The sequence below is a fragment of the Chanodichthys erythropterus genome, chromosome 10 (assembly GCF_024489055.1).
Source record: "Chanodichthys erythropterus isolate Z2021 chromosome 10, ASM2448905v1, whole genome shotgun sequence".
NCBI classification, from domain to species: domain Eukaryota; kingdom Metazoa; phylum Chordata; class Actinopteri; order Cypriniformes; family Xenocyprididae; genus Chanodichthys; species Chanodichthys erythropterus.
The window spans coordinates 29,633,878-29,660,765 of NC_090230.1; the positions used below are offsets into that span (position 1 = coordinate 29,633,878).

Below are 26,888 nucleotides of genomic sequence, written 5' to 3' on the forward strand. Positions count from 1 at the left end.
TGTAATGTGAGCTGTTTCACATGCTATTTAATTCTGAAGTGTACAGTAGACTATTCCACTCTGAACACAGAACACCAGCGGCGACTTCTTTTATGTCACTTTCAAGGGCGTTTTAATGACTTCAATGTGTGGTTGGCAGGACAGAACTATCTGGGGAAAAAATGAGAACACATGAATCTTTAATAATAAATAATGTTGTTTTTTTCACATAATATCACTAAATAATATCTGTAAATATTCCATGAATGTAAATGATGACAGAATTCTCTCTTTTGGTTAAAATAATGCACTTAAAAAACGAATAAAACAGTTACTAGAGAAGCGTGAACATGTGAAAGTGTTGAAATGATTGAAATATTAAGTGAAAATATATTTTTGCTCAAAGACTGACAGAAACGTTTGGGAATCGCTTTAGGGATTCTGATTTGAGCTTGTCATTACTGTTACCTGAAGCGGTCGACTGCCAAGCATGATGGGAATCCCATGATGCTCCGTGTGGAAAGGCTGAGACAAGAACCTTTATCTTCCACAGCCAATCAAACAGCAGAGCTCAGATTCTCCACTAGAGGGAGTGATGCGCTGAACACAATCACAGATGATGTATTATTACAGAACAGTGACAGTCTTACAATCACATTTAAGACCTGCACAAATGAAATTAATATCATATGAGTGATGTAGAGCAAGATCTATGATAACAACCAAACCGTAAAATGACTGTGAAAACAACAGTGTATACAACTTTACACTAAAAAAATACAGGTTTTGACAAAACAAGTTTTATAAAAAAATCGGCCTTTAAAACTATTTAAATGTAACAATTTAACTTACATTTCGCCCATTAAAAAATTTCAAGAAAAGGGATTCGACTAAATTATTATATTTATATTAATTGCAACATTATAAATGTCTTTACTGTCACTTTTAAACAATTTAATGCATTCTTGATGAATAAAAGTATTAATTTCTATTTTTTTTATCTTACTGACCGCACATTTTTAAATAGCTATGTATATATATCTTATTCTAATTGTTTAGATTAAATTAGAATGCATATTAGTTTCTTTTAAATCCACCGGCTGAATGAAAATGCAGTGTTTTCGTGAACAGCTGTGGAATAAAACTCACTCAGGATCATCATGTTCCTCCAGATGTCCAATGTAAACTCAGAATCACACTGCGATCCGCATCAGCCAAACCTGACAAGAGACAGAAGACACACCCACTCCGCAGAGATAATACAAACCACGCCCACTGCACAATGAAGACACGCCCTCTCCACACAGAGCATACAAGCCACACCCACTCCACACAGATAATAGAAGCCACTCCCACTGCATACAAATAATATAAGACACGCCCGCTCTATGCAGCACATACAAGACACGCCCACTCCACATGATAATAAAAACATTGCATAAACATTAATATAAGACACGCCCACTCCACACAGATAATACAAGCCACTCCCACTGCATACAAATCATAAGCCACGCCCACCCACATAGAGCATACAAGCCACACCCACTCCACACAGATAATAGAAGCCACTCCCACTGCATACAAATCATACAAGCCACGTCCACTCCACACGATAATAAAAGCCACTCCCACTGCATACAAATAAGATAAGACACACCCACTTTGCACAGAGCATACAAGCCACTCCCTCTGCATACAAATCAAATAAAACACGCCCACTCCACACAGAGCAAGCCACGCCCACTCCAGATAATACAAGCCACTCCCTCTGCATACAAATAATATAAGACACGCCCACTCCACACAGAACATACAAGCCACGCCCACTCCACACCGATAATAAAAAACACTCCCACTGCATAAAAATTGATATAAGACACGCCCACTCCACACAGAACATACAAGCCACTCCCTCTGCATGCAAATCATATAAGACACGCCCACTCCACACAGAACATACAAGCCACTCCCTCTGCATGCAAATCATATAAGACACGCCCACTCCACACAGAGCACGCAAGCCACGCCCACTCCACACAGAACATTCAAGCCACTCCCTCTTCATGCAAATCATATAAGACACGCCCACTCCACACTGATAATACAACACTTTAAACTAATAAGTCTTATCTGATCTTTAGCTGGAACTTTTCAGCAGCGTGAAGCAGACGATCTGTATATCTGACAGATGATTTTAGCTGACAGATCTAGTTATGCATTTATCATCAGTGTAATTCTGAGAATCAAACCAGCTGATCTTGGAACGCTAAACTCACTATGGAGACAAACCTGCTGAAGAATATCCTCAGATATGTTAGTGAGATCTGAAATGAAATAAAACTTTCCAAGCTTACACCATCCGGATTTTCAGCAGGCTGAGCAACTAAAAATGTCTTTGTGATTTTAAAATTGGCAGAAGCCTCATTAAACCTTTTAAAACACAACACATTTTCCCAGAACAAATAAAAATATCTCAAACTGTCTTAAATAAATAAGCCAACTTTATTTCTACATCAAACACTCTTAAATAATTTTAATGCTTAAAACAACTTCACTTCTTGTTTTGTACAAAATATACCTCTGGTAAATAACGATATGATAGTTGGATGGAGCAGTGAACTCATGAACACAAACACGTGTGATATAAATGACCAATCAGAGCAGACCGGAACTAAAACAGACGGTTCAGACAGAGGGTGAAAACAGGTGCTGCAACAAAATAATGAGTTGGTGTTGTGAAGTATCTGAATTAAAGTGTTCTGAAGCTAATATTTGCACACATACTGAATAACCAACGGCAGCATCTGGAATTTCTCTGGAAATCTTTTGGGAAACAGCAGGACATCAGCAGACCTACAGGATTATTCTGATGCTGACACATTTAAATGTCGCTTTCAGAATAAAACCACACGTAAACGTCACTGGTGAATCTGAGTTGATTAAACATAAATCTCTTTCTGAACGAAGCTGCACATGAACACACACAATCAAGCTGTGGTCACAAAAATCCAGTCATTTTAATAGAAATCCATGCATTGGGGAATTTCTCCCTGTTTACTGAATCATGTGGCTGTTAAAGCCCGGAACTGAAGAACAGATGATTGCATAGAGGAGTAGATCACAGTCCTTCAGCTGCTGTAGACTATCTAAGGTCCCTCAGGAGAGATCAGAGCCGCAGTGACGCTCCCACAGCTGCACTTCAGTCCCTTCGGCACAAACCAGCAGATACGACTCACTCCTCACCTGCGGCATCCACACCTGTCAAACACGTTCACCAGACGCTCACAAACACAGACAGAAGAAGGCTACTTCTTTTCTCAAAATACCCCACAGATCATTTATTAACAGCTTGTCAAATTTGTTTTTGTGTGTGTCCCTTTAAATGCAAATGAGCTGCTGCTCCCGGCCCCCTTTCCAGAAGAGGGCGGAGCTTTAACAGCTGAACAACAACAAAGCTGGAGAATCTCACGCAGCCAAAATGAGGATTGTCAGTAACGGTGGATGAAGCTATTGGGACCGTTTAAAAATGAAGTGTCTGTAATTAGACACAAACATGCATTTTAAATGTTATTTTTAATGTGATGACCACAAACATTATTTGTTCATCCTTCTGAGATTGTCCCCATTGTAAAACCAAACGTTTAAAAATGTAGAAAAATTCAACATTTCATAGAAAAAATAAAAAAGACAATAATTACCACTATAACCAGCAGGTGGCGGCAAAGTAGCATTTATTTGCGCATATATCAGCCATTCCTCTAATCGTTTTTCACGTTGTTTTTGACTAATTATTAAACGTTATGAAAAAACTAGGTTTAAAAATACATTTTGTCAATGTGAAGTATGAAATACTCCGAAAATCTGATGAAAAACAATAACTTTTCTTGTGAATGAATGACAGAAAACGAGCGCCGCTCTCTCTTTATAATCACAGCAGCTGTCAGTCAATGATTTCAGCACACTTGTGAAAACACACATTTTATTCAATTAATCTAACTAAAGTGCACAATAAATATTTCATTTTGAAGCTTTTTTCTCATAAAAGTGTGAAAACTGATGGTCGAATTGAATTTAGTTGAGGAGGAACACTTATTTATTATTTATTTTTTATGCTGTCTTATGTTTGAATAACTAAATTAATGCTATGCCTGACTATTTAAGTGACTATATTGTGATTTTAAACGAAGTATTACACTACTGATGCTCAACACACCAGCACATGACTCTCACCGGAAGTTCTCCAGCTGGCTTATATTAATGCGTATGTTCTAAAGAACACATTAACATTGACATTTCATTTAACCATCAGAGTCCAGTAAAATTTAAACTAAAAAAATGGAATCCAGAAAAATTTAAATGGAAAACAGAATTTTTGGGGGGAAAAAAGCCGTAAAATTGTATTTTTAGTTAAACTTTTAATAAGCTGAGGTCACTTTTAATGATTTCAATTAATTAGACATGCTTTTTGATAACTAACATTTAATTTATCCATTCAATCAGAAAAATTCAAATGTAACGTTACTCACCCTGTTGAACAGCAGCAGGTGGCGGAGCAGCGGCGTCACTAGCGGGTGATGGCAGGCAGGGGGCGTCGTTGAGCTCTAAAAACACCAGGATTGTCGATCAGTTTTCAGTGGATAATGAACTGACATTTGCAGCTGGGAATGAAGCACAGCCTCATGATACAATAATAGAGATGAAGGGGACACAGCCATGACAGGTGCAACGCTACCGTTCCGCTGAGCGCGGACTGATAAAGAGTGCTAAGAGACGGGCTTACATCCCGCGCGGCGTCCAGGCAGCGGGCGGGCGGCAGACACACACACAGCTCTGTGATTGGAGGAGAAACAGGCGTTAGAGCGGCCCATCCGACACACACACACACACACACACACACTCACACACAGTGGTCTCATACGGTGGACAGCAGAGCGCTCTGTGAGGAAACATCATGCATGTGTGATCACAGAATAAAGCAGAACCGATTCAGTCAAACAAACCAGAGACAGAAGAACTCAAAGACTAGAACCTTCAGAGATTTTATCATTATGTGATTGACCTGACAAGACCTGACCAGATTTCTGACCTCTGTTCCTGTCGGCCGTCAGTCTGAGGATCTCCTCTCTCAGCCCCATCATCTCCTGCTCCAGTTCTCTGTTCCTCCGGTCAGCTTTGATCAGCCGCCTGGAGAACATCAACACGCACAATCACTCACTAACCATAGTTGAAGAAATATACTGTCACTGAGTACTGAAATACAACAGAGTATGGTTTACTTGAATATATTCAGCACATTAAATAACACGTGTGATTAAATCTGAGGATTATAAGTGAATATACTTGCTGTACCTCTGCAGCTCCTGAGCATGTGCTTCACTCGGCTCCAGCTCCGTCTTCAGCTCTAGCTCTGGTTCCAGCTCTAGCTCTGGCTCCGGCTCCAGCTCCGGCTTCGGTTCCGGCTCCAGCTTTAACTTCGGTTCCGCCTCCAGCTTCGGCTCTGGCTCCAGCTCTAGCTCTGGTTCCAGCTCCAGCTTCAGCTTCAGTTCCGGCTCCGGCTTTGGCTCCGGCTTCAGCTCTAGCTCTGGTTCCAGCTCCGGCTCCGGCTTCGGCTTCAGCTCTAGCTCTGGTTCCAGCTCCGGCTCCGGCTCCGGCTTCAGCTCCGGCTTCAGCTCTAGCTCTGGTTCCAGCTCTGGCTCCGGCTTCAGCTCCGGCTTCAGCTCCGGCTTCAGCTCCGGCTTCAGCTCTAGCTCTAGTTTCAGCTCCGTCTTCAGCTCTAGCTCTAGTTTCAGCTCCGTCTTCAGCTCTAGCTCTGGTTCCAGCTCTAGCTCTGGCTCCGGCTCCAGCTCCGGCTTCGGTTCCGGCTCCAGCTTTAACTTCGGTTCCGCCTCCAGCTTCGGCTCCGGCTTCAGCTCTAGCTCTGGTTCCAGCTCTAGCTCTGGCTCCGGCTCCAGCTCCGGCTTCGGTTCCGGCTCCAGCTTTAACTTCGGTTCCGCCTCCAGCTTCGGCTCCGGCTTCAGCTCTAGCTCTGGTTCCAGCTCCGGCTCCGGCTTCGGCTTCAGCTCTAGCTCTGGTTCCAGCTCCGGCTCCGGCTTCAGCTCCGGCTTCAGCTCTAGCTCTGGTTCCAGCTCTGGCTCCGGCTTCAGCTCCGGCTTCAGCTCCGGCTTCAGCTCCGTCTTCAGCTCTAGCTCTAGTTTCAGCTCCGGCTTCAGCTTCAGTTCCGGCTCCGGCTTCAGCTCCGGATTCAGCTTCAGCTCTGGCTCTGTCTTCAGCTCTAGCTCTGGTTCCAGCTCCGGCTCCGGCTTCAGCTTTAGCTTCAGTTCCGGCTCCAGCTTCAGCTCCGTCTTCAGCTCTAGCTCTGGTTCCAGCTCCGGCTCCAGCTTCAGCTCCGGCTTCAGCTTCAGTTCCGGCTCCGGTTCCGGCTCCAGCTTCGGCTCTGGCTCCAGTTCCAGCTCCAGATTCCTGTGCTCAACAGGAAGTTCTGGAAGCGCTGTGACATCAGCAGTGATGCGATCTCTGAGCCGCCACACCTGATTCTGTTCACATTCACACTGATTCAGACTGAAGCCACTTCACATCCAGAAGATGATTATGAGTAGAGCCCTATGAAATCTGACTGACTTTTCCCAAATTCCCTTGGGAAGGGAATTTTCCCAAATTTTTTCTCAAATTCTGTGTTTTCCGTTTTCATACTTCTTAATTAAAAGTACTTCTTAATTCCTTTTTAATTATTAATTTTTAATGGTTAAATTAAATGTTAGTAATAAAAAAGCATGTCTAATCAATTGAAATCATGAAAATTATAAAATTTAACATCAATTTATTAAAAGTTTAACATATATAAAAAATTTTTGTAAATGCCCTAATGAAATCATTTTATTTTTCCAAATTCTGAGTTATCTATTTTAATTTATGGACTTTTGGTTTAATTAAACGTTACAAATAGAAAAGCATGTCTAATCGATTGAATTCATAAAACTTTAACAATTTAATATATCTCTTTAAAATTGATAAATTAATTATTAATTAATAAAACAAAATAATAAAATAGAATAAATATATATATATAAAAAAGAAAATTCTCCCAAGCACTGGGAAAAGCATGTTTTTATTTTTTTTTCCCAAATTCTTTTTTATTATTTTACAAGTTCCCAAATGTTTTGGCAACAAAATGCTGCATAAGAGGTTTACTGTTAAAATTAAAAATGGATGAAAAATCTTGTGATTTCTTAAAAAAATAAATATATATATATATATATATTAATATAATGAATGTTTATAAATAAAATAAAAAAAATAATTAAAAAAAAAACATTAAAATAAATATAATATAAATATGTGCATCATACCAGTTTCCCCTGCAGGTAGAGGTAATCTCTGTCCTGTGGTTGGTCGATCTCCATCATGATGTCACCGCTGCGGTCCAGCGCTCCCGTCTCTCTGTAGGGCAGAGCAGCGTCAGGCGCGTCACAGTCATCAACACACCTGCTGATGAAGATCTGACTCACCTGGTGGCTGTGTACGAGTATCCGACAAACGCCAGGTGAACTCCAGCCGCTCGCTCCATCACGTCACTCAGGTTCTCCTGCAGACCAGAGCAGAAACAGGCGCGTCAGATCAGGCTGGGCTTCATGACGCTCATGAAGGGTTTGATATGGTACCATGTCGCTGAGACAGTCGTCCAGCACGTCAAAGTTGGAGGTGTCTGTGGCGTTGGAGACGTCGGGTTGGTACGGAGGAGGGAGGAGATGAAGGGAACTCCAGTCCAAACTGCAGAAGAAGGGATGTTTTCTGAAGTCCCCGGAGCCCCGCGAGCCCAGCCGCTCGCTCCTGTCGCAGATCAGACCGCCGATCAGTGAACGCGCCTCCTCCGACACCTCCGACCCCGCAGCGGGAAACTCAAAATAATCCTGTTCAGATGGAGAGACACATTCAACGATTTCAGCAATGCGTAAAACACGGACGGAATCCAGTCATAAATCCGGAATTTACTGTATGTCACTGAATTTGGCAGATTTTGGATAAATAAATCAGAAGTAATTATGACAGACATACAGTAGTGTCCGGACTGGAGATTTGTTTTAATGTCCCTACAAGTTTGATTAAATCATCAAAATACAAGGAAAATACTTTAAATATTTTAAATATGATGGAAAAACAAACAATAAACTTGGTTAAGGTAATTATATGACACAATTATTTGGCAAAAAAGGTAAACTACAGCTACATGTTTTATTTTACTATGCAAATTACTTTACATGCAGGAAAAAAAGTAAGTTGTGCACGGAATTTACTATTTCGTTCCCTCGATTTGCTAAATTGCAAGCGTAATTTACTATTTCGCTCCCTCGATTTGCTAAATTGCGCGCACAATTTACTATTTCACTCCCTTAATTTGCTAAATCTATTTAGAATTACTATTTCGCTCCCTCAATTTGCTAAATTGCAAGCGTGATTTACTATTTCGTTCCCTCGATTTGCTAAATCTATTTCAATTTACTATTTCGTTCCCTCAATTTACTAAATTGCAAGCGTGATTTACTATTTCGCTCCCTCGATTTGCTAAATCTATTTCAATTTACTATTTCGTTCCCTCGATTTGCTAAATCTATTTCAATTTACTATTTCGTTCCCTCAATTTACTAAATTGCAAGTGTGATTTACTATTTCGTTCCCTCGATTTGCTAAATTGCAAGCGTGATTTACTATTTCGCTCCCTCGATTTGCTAAATTGCGCGCACAATTTACTATTTCACTCCCTTAATTTGCTAAATCTATTTAGATTTACTATTTCGCTCCCTCAATTTGCTAAATTGCAAGTGTGATTTACTATTTCGTTCCCTCGATTTGCTAAATTGCAAGCGTGATTTACTATTTCGCTCCCTCGATTTGCTAAATTGCGCGCACAATTTACTATTTCACTCCCTTAATTTGCTAAATTGCAAGCGTGATTTACTATTTCATTCCCTCGATTTGCTAAATCTATTTCAATTTACTATTTCGTTCCCTCAATTTACTAAATTGCAAGTGTGATTTACTATTTCGCTCCCTCGATTTGCTAAATCTATTTAGGTTACTTTCGCTCCCTCAATTTTCTAAATCGCAAGTGTGATTTACTCTTTCGCTCCCTCAATTTGCTAAATCGCAAGTGTGATTTACTATTTTGCTCCCTTGATTTGCTAAATCTATTTCAATTTACTATTTTGTTACCTCGATTTGCTAAATCTATTTCAATTTACTATTTCGTTCCCTCAATTTACTAAATTGCAAGTGTGATTTACTATTTCGTTCCCTCGATTTGCTAAATCTATTTCAATTTACTATTTTGTTACCTTGATTTGCTAAATCTATTTCAATTTACTATTTCATTCCCTCGATTTGCTAAATCTATTTCAATTTACTATTTCATTCCCTTGATTTGCTAAATCTATTTCAATTTACTATTTTGTTACCTCGATTTGCTAAATCTATTTCAATTTACTATTTTGTTACCTCGATTTGCTAAATCTATTTCAATTTACTATTTCGTTCCCTCAATTTACTAAATTGCAAGCGTGATTTACTATTTCGTTCCCTCGATTTGCTAAATCTATTTCAATTTACTATTTCATTCCCTCGATTTACTAAATCTATTTCAATTTACTATTTTGTTCCCTCAATTTGCTAAATCGTGCGCACGATTTACTATTTCGTTCCCTCGATTTGCTAAATTGCAAGCGTGATTTACTATTTCGTTCCCTCGATTTGCTAAATTGCAAGCGTGATTTACTATTTCGTTCCCTCGATTTGCTGAATCTATTTCAATTTACTATTTTGTTCCCTCAATTTGCTAAATCGTGCGCACGATTTACTATTTCGTTCCCTCGATTTGCTAAATTGCAAGCGTGATTTACTATTTCGTTCCCTCGATTTGCTAAATTGCAAGCGTGATTTACTATTTTGTTCCCTTGATTTGCTAAATCTATTTCGATTACTATCGCTCCCTCAATTTGCTAAATTGCAAGTGTGATTTACTATTTTGCTCCTTCGATTTGCTAATTCGTGTGCACGATTTACTATTTTGTTCCCTCGATTTGCTAAATCTATTTCGATTTACTATTACGTTCCCTCGATTTATAAATCGTGTGCACGGTTTATCCTACTAATTTTTTTCCTGCATGTCATGTGCGGCCCTCCATAGAAAAACAAAAAGCTGACCAGAAAAATCAAACACTGACTACAACATAATCAGTTAATAATATTTCTTTGGTTCTCTCTTGTTTTTGCATGTTGTTCATAATTTCTTTGTATGACAGTCTGGCCAAAAATTATGTTGCACAATTTGTCATGTTTCATTGTGTTATTATCACAAAAAAACAATCGACTCTAAGCACAACTACGTAATATGACTACAATATCTTCAATAATATTTGAATAAAGGGTGAAGATGTCAATTTTCCTCATCAATTTTGGCCACTACTGTATCACTATTGTACAGTAGAATGTACTTTTCAAGTAATAATAATGTGTAAAAATATAATTATATAAGAATATCACAGCTTTTTCATCCATGTTTTCTTTTTAACAGTAAACAGTCTCTGATGTTCAGCACAAAAAAATAAATAAAAGGAATTGTTAAATATTAATTTGATTACATTTTAAAATATGAATTAAATTGCTGAAGCTTTATGCACTCATATGATTACCTTCATTTTTTATAATAATTTCTAAGAATGCAGGAAAAAATAAAACTGATTTCATAGGCAGAAGCTTTTTTAGTTGATTGATGATTTTCATTATCTATTCATATATTTCAGCACTATGTCTACTGTACGAGTTACGGGAACATTCCTGTAGCTCCAGTCATTGATGATTTAGTTTTTCCATGATCATTTTCTCTTGGTTTGGGAATGACAGCATCTCTCCCACTTCCTCCTCATTGCTTCCCCAAGTGTCCCGAACACCAGATGAGTGTCATTGACATGTAAATGTGTACGGTCACCTTTAACTTTCTGACCGAGTCGTTTTTTGCAGTTTAGTTCACTTTTTTAACTGAAGAGGAAGCTCCGAAATGAACAGCATGTTTTTATCATGCAATGAAGATCAAGGGAGATTCAGTCTCTCACAATACAAGTCTTTCAGTTCACCACTGGCCACTAATAACCCAGCGAATAAAAACATGTTCTAAGAACTTTGTTATAAAGTTCACATTAAGTTGTGAAAACGTTATTTCTGAATGTTCAAAACGTGTAAAATGTTTTAAAAATGTTCTAAGGAAACATTCCATTGTATCATTCTTCAAACATTGTGGGAATGTTACTTTTGAATGTTCTGAAACAAACAGTAACATTTAAAAAAAAATTACACAAATGTCCAATGAAGACATTTCAGAAATAAAATGTATTGATAAAGTTTATGTGCTAATGTTTTGAGAACATTATTAAAGACCAGATTTTTAATTAACGTTCTATTAATGTTACTGGAAGAACGTTTGTTCATAATGTTGAGATAACCTTGCCACAACGTTCCCTGATCACACAGCTGCTTCACCTTGAAGTGTATTATTTTAGCGTAGGTCTCAGAAATGGACTCTGCGTAAAACGGCGTGGTTCCCAGCAACATCTCATAGGCGCAGACGCCCAGAGCCCACCAGTCGCAGTCGGTGCCGTAGCCGCCGCCGCCCTCCACCGCCCGCAGGATCTCAGGAGACAGATAGTCTGGAGTGCCGACAGCCACCGACGAGTGGACCTGCAGAATAAACACACATGCATGAGCACAGCCGGCCAATCGGACAGGACTGAATATAGGATTGAGTTTGACACTGGAGACAAACATCACCAGTCCATCATCCTCCAGACGGAGACAGGAGCCGAAATCACCCAACCGAGCGTGACCGTCTGCCGTCAGCAGGATGTTGTCAGGTTTGATGTCTCTACAGGAAGAGCGCAGACACTGCAGTAATACTATCAGATATAAGTGTTTCATCAGCCTACAAAACATCACATGCACTCAAACACAGACTAATGAATGAAGCAATTCACTTGTGATTTATTTTCATTGCAAGAACAGTGTAAAACATGTCATGCAAAAAATGCATAGAGAAATACTAGTCAGGCACATGAAATGCAGGTGAAAAAAAGTAAGTTGTGCGGCAATTTACTATTTCATTCCCTCGATTTGCTAAATCGTGAGCGCGATTTACTATTTCGTTCCCTCGATTCACTAAATCGTGAGCGCGATTTACTATTACGTTCCCTCGATTTGCTAAATTGCGAGTGCGATTTACTATTTTGTTCCCTCCATTTGCTAAATTATGAGCGCAATTTACTATTTCGTTCCCTCGATTTGCTAAATTGCGAGTGCGATTTACTATTTTGTTCCCTCGATTTGCTAAATTGCGAGTGCGATTTACTATTTCGTTCCCTCGATTTGCTAAATTGCGAGCGCAATTTACTATTTCATTCCCTCGATTTGCTAAATTGCGAGTGCGATGTACTATTTCGCTCCCTCGATTTGCTAAATTGCGTGAGCGATTTACTATTTTGTTCCCTCGATTTGCTAAATTGCGAGCGCAATTTACTATTTTGTTCCCTCGATTTGCTAAATTGCGAGCGCGATTTACTATTTTGTTCCCTCGATTTGCTAAATTGCGAGCACGATTTACTATTTCGTTCCCTCGATTTGCTAAATTGCGAGTGCGATTTACTATTTTGTTCCCTCCATTTGCTAAATTATGAGCGCAATTTACTATTTCGTTCCCTCGATTTGCTAAATTGCGAGTGCGATGTACTATTTCGCTCCCTCGATTTGCTAAATTGCGAGTGCAATTTACTATTTCATTCCCTCGATTTGCTAAATTGCGAGTGCGATGTACTATTTCGCTCCCTCGATTTGCTAAATTGCGAGTGCGATTTACTATTTCGTTCCCTCGATTTGCTAAATTGCGAGTGCGATGTACTATTTCGCTCCCTCGATTTGCTAAATTGCGAGTGCGATTTACTATTTCGTTCCCTCGATTTGCTAAATTGCGAGCGCAATTTACTATTTCGTTCCCTTGATTTGCTAAATTGCGAGCGCAATTTACTATTTCATTCCCTCGATTTGCTAAATCGCAAGCGCGATGTACTATTTTGTTCCCTCGATTTGCTAAATTGCGAGCACGATTTACTATTTCATTCCCTCAATTTGCTAAATCGCAAGCGCGATGTACTATTTTGTTCCCTCCATTTGCTAAATTGCGAGCACGATTTACTATTTCATTCCCTCGATTTGCTAAATCGCAAGCGCGATGTACTATTTTGTTCCCTCGATTTGCTAAATTGCGAGCACGATTTACTATTTCATTCCCTCAATTTGCTAAATCGCAAGCGCGATGTACTATTTTGTTCCCTCCATTTGCTAAAGTGGTGTGCGATTTACTATTTCGTTCTCTCGATTTGATAAATTGTGAGCGTGATGTACTATTTCGTTCCCTCGATTTGCTAAATTGCGAGCACGATTTAATATTTTGTTCCCTCGATTTGCTAAAGTGGTGCGTGATTTACTATTTCATTCCCTCGATTTGGTAAATCGCAAGCACGATGTATTATTTTGTTCCCTCCATTTGCTAAATTGCAAGCGCGATTTACTATTTCGTTCCCTCGATTTGCTAAATTGCGAGCGCAATTTACTATTTCGTTCCCTCGATTTGCTAAATTGAGAGTGCGATTTACTATTTTGTTCCCTCGATTTGCTAAATTGCGAGCACGATTTACTATTTCATTCCCTCGATTTGCTAAATCGCAAGCGCGATGTACTATTTTGTTCCCTCCATTTGCTATAGTGGTGTGCGATTTACTATTTCGTTCTCTCGATTTGATAAATTGTGAGCGTGATGTACTATTTCGTTCCCTCGATTTGCTAAATTGCGAGCACGATTTAATATTTTGTTCCCTCGATTTGCTAAAATGGTGCGTGATTTACTATTTCATTCCCTCGATTTGCTAAATTGCAAGCGCGATTTACTATTTCGTTCCCTCGATTTGCTAAATTGCGAGCGCAATTTACTATTTCGTTCCCTTGATTTGCTAAATTGCGAGTGCGATTTACTATTTTGTTCCCTCGATTTGCTAAATTGCGAGCACGATTTACTATTTTGTTCCCTCGATTTGCTAAAGTGGTGCGTGATTTACTATTTCATTCCCTCGATTTGCTAAATCGCAAGCGCGATTTACTATTTCGTTCCCTCGATTTGCTAAATTGCGAGCGCAATTTACTATTTCGTTCCCTCGATTTGCTAAATTCGGAGTGCGATTTACTATTTTGTTTCCTCGATTTGCTAAATTGCGAGCACTATTTACTATTTTGTTCCCTCGATTTGCTAAAGTGGTGTGTGATTTACTATTTTGTTCCCTCCATTTGCTAAAGTGGTGTGCGATTTACTATTTTGTTCCCTCGATTTGCTAAAGTGGTGTGTGATGTACTTTTCGTTCCCTCAATTTGCTAAATTGTGAGCGCGATGTACTATTTTGTTCCCTCAATTTGCTAAATTGTGAGAGCGATGTACTATTTTGTTCCCTCAATTTGCTAAATTGTGAGAGCGATGTAGTATTTTGTTCCCTCAATTTGCTAAATTGTGAGCGCGATGTACTATTTTGTTCCCTCAAGTTGCTAGAGCGTGTGCGCGATGTAGTATTTTGTTCCCTCAATTTGCTAAATCGCAAGCGTGATGTACTATTTCGTTCCGTCGATACGCTAAATTGCGAGCACGATTTATTATTTTGTTCCCTCGATTTGTTAAATTGCGAGTGCGATTTACTATTTCGTTCCCTCGATTTGCTAAATTGTAAGTGTGATTTACTATTTCATTCCCTCGATTTGCTAAATCGCAAGCGCGATGTACTATTTTGCTCCCTCCATTTGCTAAAGTGGTGTGCGATTTACTATTTCGTTCTCTCAATTTGATAAATTGTGAGCGTGATGTACTATTTCGTTCCCTCGATTTGCTAAATTGCGAGCGCAATTTACTATTTCGTTCCCTCGATTTGCTAAATTGCGAGTGCGATTTACTATTTTGTTCCCTCGATTTGCTAAATTGCGAGCACTATTTACTATTTTGTTCCCTCGATTTGCTAAATTGCGAGTGCGATTTACTATTTCGTTCCCTCGATTTGCTAAATTGCGAGTGCGATTTACTATTTCGTTCCCTCGATTTGCTAAATTGTAAGTGTGATTTACTATTTCATTCCCTCGATTTGCTAAATCGCAAGCGCGATGTACTATTTTGCTCCCTCCATTTGCTAAAGTGGTGTGCGATTTACTATTTCGTTCTCTCAATTTGATTAATTGTGAGCGTGATGTACTATTTCGTTCCCTCGATTTGCTAAATTGCGAGCGCAATTTACTATTTCGTTCCCTCGATTTGCTAAATTGCGAGTGCGATTTACTATTTTGTTCCCTCGATTTGCTAAATTGCGAGCACTATTTACTATTTTGTTCCCTCGATTTGCTAAAGTGGTGTGTGATTTACTATTTTGTTCCCTCAATTTGCTAAATTGTGAGCGCAATGTACTATTTTGTTCCCTCAATTTGCTAAATTGTGAGAGCGATGTACTATTTTGTTCCCTCGATTTGCTAAATTGCGAGTGCGATTTACTATTTCGTTCCCTCGATTTGCTAAATTGCGAGTGCGATTTACTATTTCGTTCCCTCGATTTGCTAAATTGTAAGTGTGATTTACTATTTCATTCCCTCGATTTGCTAAATCGCAAGCGCGATGTACTATTTTGCTCCCTCCATTTGCTAAAGTGGTGTGCGATTTACTATTTCGTTCTCTCAATTTGATAAATTGTGAGCGTGATGTACTATTTCGTTCCCTCGATTTGCTAAATTGCGAGCGCAATTTACTATTTCGTTCCCTCGATTTGCTAAATTGCGAGTGCGATTTACTATTTTGTTCCCTCGATTTGCTAAATTGCGAGCACTATTTACTATTTTGTTCCCTCGATTTGCTAAATTGCGAGTGCGATTTACTATTTCGTTCCCTCGATTTGCTAAATTGCGAGTGCGATTTACTATTTCGTTCCCTCGATTTGCTAAATTGTAAGTGTGATTTACTATTTCATTCCCTCGATTTGCTAAATCGCAAGCGCAATGTACTATTTTGCTCCCTCCATTTGCTAAAGTGGTGTGCGATTTACTATTTCGTTCTCTCAATTTGATTAATTGTGAGCGTGATGTACTATTTCGTTCCCTCGATTTGCTAAATTGCGAGCGCAATTTACTATTTCGTTCCCTCGATTTGCTAAATTGCGAGTGCGATTTACTATTTTGTTCCCTCGATTTGCTAAATTGCGAGCACTATTTACTATTTTGTTCCCTCGATTTGCTAAAGTGGTGTGTGATTTACTATTTTGTTCCCTCAATTTGCTAAATTGTGAGCGCAATGTACTATTTTGTTCCCTCAATTTGCTAAATTGTGAGAGCGATGTACTATTTTGTTCGCTCAATTTGCTAAAGTGGTGTGTGATTTACTATTTTGTTCCCTCAATTTGCTAAATTGTGAGCGCAATGTATTATTTTGTTCCCTCGATTTGCTAAATTGCGAGCACTATTTACTATTTTGTTCCCTCGATTTGCTAAAGTGGTGTGTGATGTACTATTTCGTTCCCTCAATTTGCTAAATTGTGAGCACGATGTACTATTTTGTTCCCTCAATTTGCTAAATTGTGAGAGCGATGTACTATTTTGTTCCCTTAATTTGCTAAATTGTGACATCGATGTAGTATTTTGTTCCCTCAATTTGCTAAATTGTGAGCGCGATGTACTATTTTGTTCCCTCAAGTTGCTAGAGCGTGTGCGCGATGTAGTATTTTGTTCCCTCAATTTGCTAAATCGCAAGCGTGATGTACTATTTCGTTCCGTCGATGTGCTAAATTGCGAGCACGATTTATTATTTTGTTCCCTCGATTTGTTAAATTGCGAGTGCGATTTACTATTTCGTTCCCTCGATTTGCTAAATTGTAAGTGTGATTTACTATTTCATTCCCTCGATTTGCTAAATCGCAAGCGCGATGTACTATTTTGCTCCCTCCATTTGCTAAAGTGGTGTGCGATTTACTATTTCGTTCTCTCGATTTGATAAATTGTGAGCGTGATGTACTATTTCGTTCCCTCGATTTGCTAAATTGCGAGCACGATTTAATATTTTGTTCCCTCGATTTGGTAAAGTGGTGATTGATTTACTATTTTGTTCCCTCAATTTGCTAAATTGTGAGCGCGATGTACTATTTTGTTCCCTCGAGTTGCTAAATTGTGAGAGCGATGTACTATTTTGTTCCCTCAATTTGCTAAATTATGACAGCGATGTACTATTTTGTTCCCTCAATTTGCTAAATTGTGAGAGCGATGTACTATTTTGTTCCCTCAATTTGCTAAATTGTGAGAGCGATGTACTATTTTGTTCCCTCGATTTGGTAAAGTGGTGATTGATTTACTATTTTGTTCCCTCAATTTGCTAAATTGTGAGCGCGATGTACTATTTTGTTCCCTCGAGTTGCTAAATTGTGAGAGCGATGTAGTATTTTGTTCCCTCAATTTGCTAAATTGTGAGAGCGATGTACTATTTTGTTCCCTCAATTTGCTAAATTGTGAGAGCGATGTACTATTTTGTTCCCTCGATTTGGTAAAGTGGTGATTGATTTACTATTTTGTTCCCTCAATTTGCTAAATTGTGAGCGCGATGTACTATTTTGTTCCCTCGAGTTGCTAAATTGTGAGAGCGATGTACTATTTTGTTCCCTCAATTTGCTAAATTGTGAGAGCGATGTACTATTTTGTTCCCTCGAGTTGCTAGAGTGTGTGCGCGATGTACTATTTTGTTCCCTCGAGTTGCTAAATTGTGAGAGCGATGTACTATTTTGTTCCCTCAATTTGCTAAATTGTGAGCGCAATGTACTATTTTGTTCCCTCGAGTTTCTAGAGCATGTGAGCGATGTACTATTTTGTTCCCTCGAGTTGCTAAATTGTGAGAGCGATGTACTATTTTGTTCCCTCAATTTGCTAAATCGCAAGCGTGATGTACTATTTTGTTTCCTCGAGTTGCTAAATTGTGAGAGCGATGTACTATTTTGTTCCCTCGAGTTTCTAGAGCATGTGAGCGATGTACTATTTTGTTCCCTCAATTTGCTAAATCGCAAGCGTGATGTACTATTTCGTTCCCTCAATTTGCTAAATTGCGAGTGGCAAGAACAGGGTAAAACATGTCATCATGTTCAGCTGAACTAGCCATTGATCGAGTGATTGGAGCGTCAGTTAGTCGAGATACCTGTGCACATAACCCAGTCTGTGGACGGAGTCGATGGCCATCACCATCTCAGCCAGGTAGAACTGAGCCATATCCTCCGGGATACGATCACCGAACTTACTTAGCAGCGTCAGCAGGTCTCCGCCGACATAGTAATCCATGACCAGATACTTCAGAGCGGAAGAGAAGAAAGTACAAACTCACAAAAGTTGATAAAAGAAGAAAACAGGCTGTAAATCTGATTCATGAGCTCAGAGCTGACGAATAAACATTCATGTATGACGGAATCATTCTTTTCAATACTTGTTTTTGTGTGCATCTAGGAATATTTTATATGTAAACATCATACTTTTTCGCTTATTTCGGTTAATCTTATACAACTAGGTGAGTAGTAGCACTGGACAAACACAGCTGAAGGTGCGAAGAGATCTCTGGGCCATTTCGAAGAATCGACAAACTGATTCAGTTAAATGAGTCATTTGCGATCGATTAAAACTCAAACTCTTTGATAATTCAGACCACTTCAAGCGATTCACTAAGAACCGGTTCAAAAGAGCCATTCATACTAGAATCTGAAATCACTTGATATGGTTCTAATCAGCAGTACTGGTGGATAAACTGAGCTTTGTGAATCAGTTGAACCAATTGATTCGCAAAATGTTTCACTAGCCGTGTCAAATATGTCATTGAGGAACGAGGTTGTCTCATTGTCATTAAATCAGCTGAACAGCTGTGCTCAGAACATTCTGCTGTCTTTTACACAAAATGTTTTGTGAGGTGTCTCATGAATGAGCGAGACGTACAAGGTAATTGTCGTCCTGGAAAGCGTAATGCAGCTCAGTGATCCAGCGACGGTCTCCCTTCAGCAGAACCTCCCGCTCCTCCTGATAGCACGCCGTCTGAATGCACACAGGCCTCTTATTATCACAAAGAAAGCTTTATGGTGAAGATAAACACTGTTTTTTGTTGTTTGCTCTGCGTTTACCTCTCCACGCTTCAGCATGTCCCATTTGTTCATGATCTTCAGCGCGTACACCTGCTGTGTGTTTCGCATCCGGGCCAGAGCCACCTGCACATTCGCACATCAGTACATATTCATAATCATCTGCTTCATAACAGAACCAACACAAACCCTCTCACCTCGCTGAAGGTTCCTCGGCCGATCACCTTCAAGATGTCAAAGTCGTCCCTGCTTATTCGAGTCTTCTTCACCTGTCTGACCAGAGGCTCCGCTGGCATTGGCGAGAGAAAAGATAACATCAACCGATTAAGGTCAGCATAAAATCAACTAACAATATGGAATATTTCTGCGATTATATTATGAATGATTTAATGCACATCATTATTTTAAATTCAAGTTCCTCATTATCTTGAATCAGTTCTTACTATGTGTAGTGTTTTGAGAAGCTTCGTTTAAAGGAGCTGTATAAAATAAATTTTTGCATTATTATTATTTTGACTGCATCTTCCATCAAAGTGTCTGAAGACAAACAGTAGATGCTCTTGCTTTCCTCTAGAATGATCTTCATATGAACCTGACTCATGCACATGTCCGTCTTCACGAGAGAACACCGGCACGTCCCCTTTTAAGTGTGTGCGGCTCAGAAATAGAACAGATGAATCTAAGAATAGCACACGCATGTTTGAGACTTTTTTAAGGCAAGTTTTCCAGTCTTGGACTTTGGCCGCTCTCGTCGCTGCAGGAATGTGAGCGAGACCAAGGCAACAGTGTAAACTGTTTTACTGCGGAGAACTTTCCACATTTCCAGTGCAAAGGCATGTGACACAGCAACAGGAACTGGACAGCTTGACTTGTGTCCACGGATCTCGCTCTGTGTGTGTGTGAGAGAGTGAGTGTTTGTGTGAGCATGTGTGTAATATATTTATTTATTTAAAGGGGACCTATTATGCCCATTTTCATAAGATGTAATATAAGTCTAATAATACAAGTGTCTGTGAAGTTTCAGCTCAAAATCCCCCACAGATCATTTATTATAGCTTGTCAAATTTGCCCCTATTTGGGTGTGAGCAAAAACATGCTGTGTGTCCCTTTAAATGCAAATGAGCTGCTGCTCCCGCCCCCTTTCCAGAAGAGGGCGGAGCTTTAACAGCTCAACAACAACAAAGCTGGAGAATCTCACGCAGCCAAAATGAAGAAAGTGTTCAGCCTTACATTGTTCAAACCGGAGTCGACACTGATGGAGAGACTCAGGAAGAAGTTACAACTTTTAGACGTTTCTGAATGGTTAGTGGATAAATTGATGTAGTTGCTGTGGAGTTGATTCAACTCATCCACTAGCATGTGCCGTCATGTTCATCTTTTGTGTTGAATTGACCCTCGTTTGTGAAGCAGTCCGGCGTAAAATGACGGCATGACAACAACACTCGACTACAACAACTCTTCCTCTTCTCTAAAGCAGCCCAACATGGCCCCGCCCCCTTTGTTGTGTGTTCTTGGGGGCGGGGTTTATGTAAATTTTAGGGTTAGTGATGTCACCACCCCGGGAAGAAGCTTGTTGTAGTTCATACTAGACATTTGTTGTAGTCCTTAAATAGGAATTTCTGTAAAAGAAAATATCTCTTTTTGCATTGAACTTTGAGCGTCGTAACTTTGCAGATGTTGTTTATGATCAAACAGCAACATTACACACTAACTAAAGTTAAATGTGTCATTAATTGTAAATGGATTAAACAAGGAATCGTCTTGGTTACTGATGTAATCCTTGTTCCCTAACGGAGACGTTATATCGACTGACAAATGGGGTCTCACTTGGAAGCCCCAATCACCTCTGAGTTATAGAAAATTGGCCAATGGAATTATTGAGGGGAATTTGCATGCCAAGCCACTCCCCCGTACATACAGGTACATAAGATGGTGGCTTGCATCCACTCATTAGTGGATGCAATGAGGGTTTACTCTGAGGAATATACGCATTCAGAGGGGTGGTTCAGGGTTGTGGCAGGGGGGACATAACATCTCCGTTCCTTCCATCAGGGAAAGAGGGTTACATCAGTAACCAAGATGCTCCCCATCTGTCAGTCACTACAACATTATATCAACTAACAAATGGGGTCCCTATGGAAAGCGGCACAAGCTGTTATGAGTGTTGCAGATGCAGAAGCTGGCAAGCTGTAGCGTGCCCTTTTGGCAACTGCTCCTGTAAAGTCATAACCTACCCAGCACTCCACGTAAGCCCATGTGATAGTCCTCCCTGCCAACGGGGTGGAAGGAACAGAGCTTACTATAGAGATGGTCGTAACTGCTGTTCCTGTTTCACAGGAAAAGGGCTTCGGTTCTCAATTCCCATTTTTCAGCCACGACCCGCGTTATTAACGCTGGGGACACGTACCAAGTCCAATGGAGAGGGACGCTACGGAGGCCTACCTGTAGAGAGGAGCATGTGGAAACTGACACATGGGGCAGTGCTACATATGGAAAGATCTCTGCGGTAGGTCCTGCCTAGACAGGGATGGAACTACTACAGACGCAGAGACGGAGCAGAACAGAATCTGCCCAGGGCAGATGGGACATCTAGCCCAGTACAAGGACTGACTGATCGGGCATGTGCTCGTGTACTGGGCTCTGCCACGTCTGACTGCTGAAGAATGCTCAGAGGAAACTCAATCCAGGGTTTGCTTGTATTCCTCCCTTAGAGGGGAATGGTGTTGCAAGCAAGACACTGAGCCAGTCTTCCCACATTTCCTATTTGTACCCAACACATGGGAAGAAACCGGCTCCACCCGGAGATTGTAGGTAGGAACTTTGGGCACATATGGAAGCTTGTGAAGGGCCCGGTTCAAAACTCGCAGATCCAAGATCGGTCGTTACCCACCACCTTTCTTGGGTACGATGAAGTAAGGACTGTGAGTCTTCATCTTGGCTGGAGGGACAAGCTCTATTCCATACTTCACTAGCAGAACCGCAATCTTCATGTGCTGGACAGGGGTGTCTTTGCCTGCCACTGAGGTAAAGATGCCGCTGATCCTGAGGGGACGCCTGACGAACTGAATTGCATTGCCGAGTCTGACTGTCCGTGGGAGCAAGCCAAAGGGGACAACCGACGTACCCATGGAGGGGCAGGGAGGCTCCAAGGATCCTGTGAAGGGATGGCAAGAGACGCATCATCAAATCGCGACATCTTGGCTCGTGGCGAATGTGGAAGGAGGACTGAGAATGAGCAAGCATAGCATTGCTCACTGCCAGACTACACCCTGTATGGCTCAGAGACTGAGGAAACTGCTGTTTTATTGACAATGTGGGTACAGACATAGAAAGAAAAAAACAAAAGATTCTGCAGATGAACCACCTCCTGGTCGAGAGCAGTTCCCCTCATCTCTGGGGTGGCCTCTTCAGCATCCTTGACAGTGTCGCAGAAGAGGCCACCTTGCAAGATTGGGGCGTTGAGAAAGCAAACATTGTCGGCATCCCGCATCTCATCAAGGTTTAGCCAGAGATGACATCTCTGGACCACCAAGGTGGACATTGTCTGGGTGAGGGCCCGCACCGTGATGTTCATCTCCCAGAGGGCGAGGTCAGTCGCACAGTTCCCAGCGTGCCGCACTCAGGAACCAATCATTCAACTGTGAGCACTCAGGACAAGGTGGAGGGTTCCACTTGAGTTTGATGTCCAAGCATGGCCGTCAACTCTGAATCAGATTCAGCATGAGCAACCAGGACAATAGCCTACTCTCCAATGCAGCTATTGACCTCTGATCCTCACCTGGAGAGCCGAATGACATGCTAGATCCCCCATGAGAAGGACCCCTGCCATCACTCGGCAGCTCGATGGTCTGTAGGGACTGACCTGGTGGAAAAGCTCCCACTGTAACCCAGAGTGTTAACCATACTCGTGCTCTGCTTTGAGCAGAAATAGCAAACTCGGTAACATCAGAGGCGACTCTAGAGATACTGTAAACATATATATATATATATATATATATATATTTAGAATTATTCATACAGTTTGCTACTTTCCACTGTGTACATATGAGAATTAGCTATAACACAACACTGACCAGCATCATTTGCATTATCAGTGTCCTGTGTTTGGATTTGTTTTGATTTTCATAGATGAGATAAGAGTATTTTAATATTCCTCTATAGAATGTATATTTTTGTTCTCACTGGCTCTGTCAGGGTGTGTGTGTGTGTGTGTCTGCATGACAAATAAACCAGACACCTGAAGCTCACTCCACCGTGTGTGAGTTTTCATCACTTCCTGTGTCATCATCGCCCTGTTCCACAGATGATATAGAACGTTCAGTATGGATCTCGTCACTCCCTTCCTGCTGTTCACTGTTACCCTCCCGTGAATCAACAGTCTGCCAGCAGCATAAATGGAAATCTGTCTCCAACAGAGACACTCAAAACAGCCTGTCTGTCTCTCTGTACGACTGTCTGTCTCCCTGCGGCTGCTCGTGAACAAACACAGGCCATGTAGGGTGTGACCAGATGAGTGTCAACACACTGCCACTGTGTGTGTGTGAATGTTGTGTGTGGCAACAACTGAATTCTAAAAGTGTCATTTTAATGCCACAGTGACACACACATGCAAACACATACACACAAGATCATTAAAGGGACAGTTCACCTAAAAATATAAATTCTGTCATTTCATTCCAATCCCACGCTACTCTTCTCCATACACTTATAGTGAGTGGAAACAAATGCTTTAAAAATGATTAAAGAGTGTCATGAAAGTATGAAAACATTGAAAAGGTCTTTAAAAGTCATAGAATAGTTAGTGAGTACTTTGGTGTATTCAAATATGCCGTGTCACCATTGGTCATGTGACATTAGAGAACCAATTGCATTCATGTCATGTGTGATGCATCTTTAAAAGACACTTAATATTCAGTAATATTATTAATTTGACTGCACTGACACTTTCAGATGAGAACAAAACTTGAGATGAATGATGACACTAACAGGGAATGTTCTCAGAAGGCTCTGGCAAGGTTCTCTCAAAGTTCTGAACAAACATTCTTCCAAATGTTTGTTCAAAGTTATCTGGTCTTTAATAATGTTCTTAAAACATTAGCACAAAAATGTCATTTATACATTGTTTATCTGACGCTTTAGTTGGATGTTTGTCTAACATTTTTTAAATGTTGCTACTTGTATTCAAAAGTAACATTCTCATAATGTCCAACAAAATGGACTGTTCCCTTACTGTTTGCATAACCGAGAAAAAAGTTTTTCGTGAACTGTCCCTTTAAACCAGTGATCACATGACTTCCATGACCTTGTGCCCCCTGTCAACACCACACAGACTTGATAAACAGACTGAACACACACAGAGGAAGATAAAGATGAAGATGAGCTACTGACCCCACTGCAGGAAGCGCTGCACGTGTTTCTCTCTGGCCAGAGCGGACGAGCTGAACTCCTGATAAACTCCCACCAGCAGGTCCAGCAGCGTCTGCAGGCCGACGGGGCCTTTGGCGTGATCCTCTGCGCTCCCGTCCGGCTCCTTCAGATGAGCGGCCCCTGTGGGCCCGGGGCCCGTGGACATGGCGGCGCTCCTGAGGGGATCCGGCTCATCCGCAGCCCTGCTCCATGAGTCTGTCTGTCTGTGTGTCCGTGTGTTTCTCCAGCAGCAGAACCTCCAGCTCCAGCCCTTTTTTGGTGTGTTGCTCAGTCAGTTCGTCTCTCTCTCTCTCTCTCTCTCTGCAGTGTGTGTGTACTATTGTGTTTTGTGGCTCATGTCTTTTTATTACTCTGCTATCAAACTCACGTCACTCAGAGGTTCTCTAAATGCAGAAGTTGGTCAGTTTGTTAAAATGAAGTTTAACTCTTTCATGTCTGTTTCTTCTAAAACTCACTGTGGTGGTTGTTCTCTGTGTGTCTGTCGGTCTCTCCTCCTCTTCTGCTCTTCTCTTCCTCTGTTTATTCATGTGGGTGTCTCTCTTTCCTCTTTCTGTCTGTCTGCGCTGACAGATTACTTATTTTTACACAGTCCATTATGACACACTGTGAAAATTATGCATATTCAGTATCTGTCTTGCATTTCAGTAAAAAATATTAAATAATCTTTAAAACAAAATAAATTCACTTACACTTGACTTGAATTATGTTGTGACAGTTTTTACATGCTAAATTTACATCTATAAAGTAAAAGAGTTTTTGCAGTGCGAACAAGTCTGTCAAAACGGAACATTAATAATGTCCATGAGGGAATCAGGTTTGGGATTATTCGTGAAAAGATTGTATTTGAGCGCAATGTGTTGACAATAGCAAACCAGCCACCAAACAGTCCTGTATGAGGGATCTGTGTGATAATGTGTCGTCTGTCTCCCTCTAGTGGTGTGTTACACAACCACAAACCTTCAGTCACAAACACAACCAGCAACTTGTGCTGTGGGAGGGGAAGGAGAGGATGGTAATCTTTAATATGTATGTAATAAAATAGATGAGCAGTTCCTGAAGGAAATAATGTTATAGAGATGATTCAAAACAGGAGAAGATACTAAAGAGAGTAGGAGAACCAGTAGATGTGAGCAGCTGAAGCATCATGACTGGCAATCGCTATGACATCATCACTGGCATCCATACGGCATCATCACTGGCATTAATCATGACATCTTCACTGCATTCATTATGACATCATCACTGGCATTAATCATGTCATCATCAGTGGATTAATTGAGACATCATCACTGCATTCATTATGTCATCATCACTGGCATTAATCATGACATCATCACTGCATTCATTATGTCATCATCACTGGCATTAATCATGACATCATCACTGCATTCATTATGACATCTTCACAGCATTCATTATGTCATCATCACTGCATTAATCATGACATCATCACTGCATTCATTATGACATCTTCACAGCATTCATTATGTCATCATCACTGGAATTAATCATGACATCATCACTGCATTCATTATGACATCATCACTGGCATTAATCATGTCATCATCAGTGGATTAATTGAGACATCATCACTGCATTCATTATGTCATCATCACTGGCATTAATCATGACATCATCACTGCATTCATTATGTCATCATCACTGGCATTAATCATGACATCATCAGTGGATTAATTGAGACATCATCACTGCATTCATTATGTCATCATCACTGGCATTAATCATGACATCATCACTGCATTAATCATGACATCATCACTGCATTCATTATGACATCATCACTGCATTCATTATGTCATCATCACTGGCATTAATCATGACATCATCACTGCATTCATTATGTCATCATCACTGGCATTAATCATGACATCATCACTGCATTCATTATGTCATCATCACTGGCATTAATCATGACATCATCACTGGCATTAATCATGACATCATCACTGCATTCATTATGTCATCATCACTGGCATTAATCATGACATCATCACTGCATTCATTATGTCATCATCACTGGCATTAATCATGACATCATCACTGCATTAATTATGACATCATCACTGCATTCATTATGTCATCATCACTGGCATTAATCATGACATCATCACTGCATTCATTATGTCATCATCACTGGCATTAATCATGACATCATCACTGCATTCATTATGTCATCATCACTGGCATTAATCATGACATCATCACTGCATTAATCATGACATCATCACTGCATTCATTATGTCATAATCACTGACA

At 40.4% G+C, this 26,888-nt stretch overlaps 1 protein-coding gene across 5 annotated transcripts in view; it reads right to left on the reverse strand.

Moving 5' to 3' along the window:
• The window catches only part of LOC137028468 (myotonin-protein kinase), a 33,668-nt gene extending 8,539 nt beyond the window's left edge, over positions 1 to 25,129 (reverse strand). The window contains exons 1-17 of one of the 5 annotated variants that reach the window (XM_067397273.1): positions 24,573 to 25,129; positions 19,382 to 19,473; positions 19,227 to 19,310; positions 19,045 to 19,140; positions 18,263 to 18,411; positions 11,797 to 11,890; positions 11,509 to 11,706; positions 7,641 to 7,889; positions 7,488 to 7,564; positions 7,329 to 7,419; positions 5,332 to 6,515; positions 5,069 to 5,166; positions 4,763 to 4,812; positions 4,509 to 4,583; positions 1,129 to 3,240; positions 448 to 579; positions 16 to 150 (exon numbers count right to left, since the gene is read on the reverse strand). In XM_067397273.1, coding sequence (XP_067253374.1) covers positions 3,139 to 3,240; positions 4,509 to 4,583; positions 4,763 to 4,812; positions 5,069 to 5,166; positions 5,332 to 6,515; positions 7,329 to 7,419; positions 7,488 to 7,564; positions 7,641 to 7,889; positions 11,509 to 11,706; positions 11,797 to 11,890; positions 18,263 to 18,411; positions 19,045 to 19,140; positions 19,227 to 19,310; positions 19,382 to 19,473; positions 24,573 to 24,756 — 2,823 coding nt within the window. In that variant the 5' untranslated portion in view covers positions 24,757 to 25,129 and the 3' untranslated portion in view covers positions 16 to 150; positions 448 to 579; positions 1,129 to 3,138. Of the gene's footprint in view, positions 1 to 15; positions 151 to 447; positions 580 to 1,128; positions 3,241 to 4,508; positions 4,584 to 4,762; positions 4,813 to 5,068; positions 5,167 to 5,331; positions 6,516 to 7,328; positions 7,420 to 7,487; positions 7,565 to 7,640; positions 7,890 to 11,508; positions 11,707 to 11,796; positions 11,891 to 18,262; positions 18,412 to 19,044; positions 19,141 to 19,226; positions 19,311 to 19,381; positions 19,474 to 19,627; positions 19,754 to 24,572 lie in introns of those variants that run through there. The other 4 variants (XM_067397278.1, XM_067397275.1, XM_067397276.1 and 1 more) reach the window with 4 other exon arrangements.
• Positions 25,130 to 26,888: the final 1,759 nt, after the last annotated feature.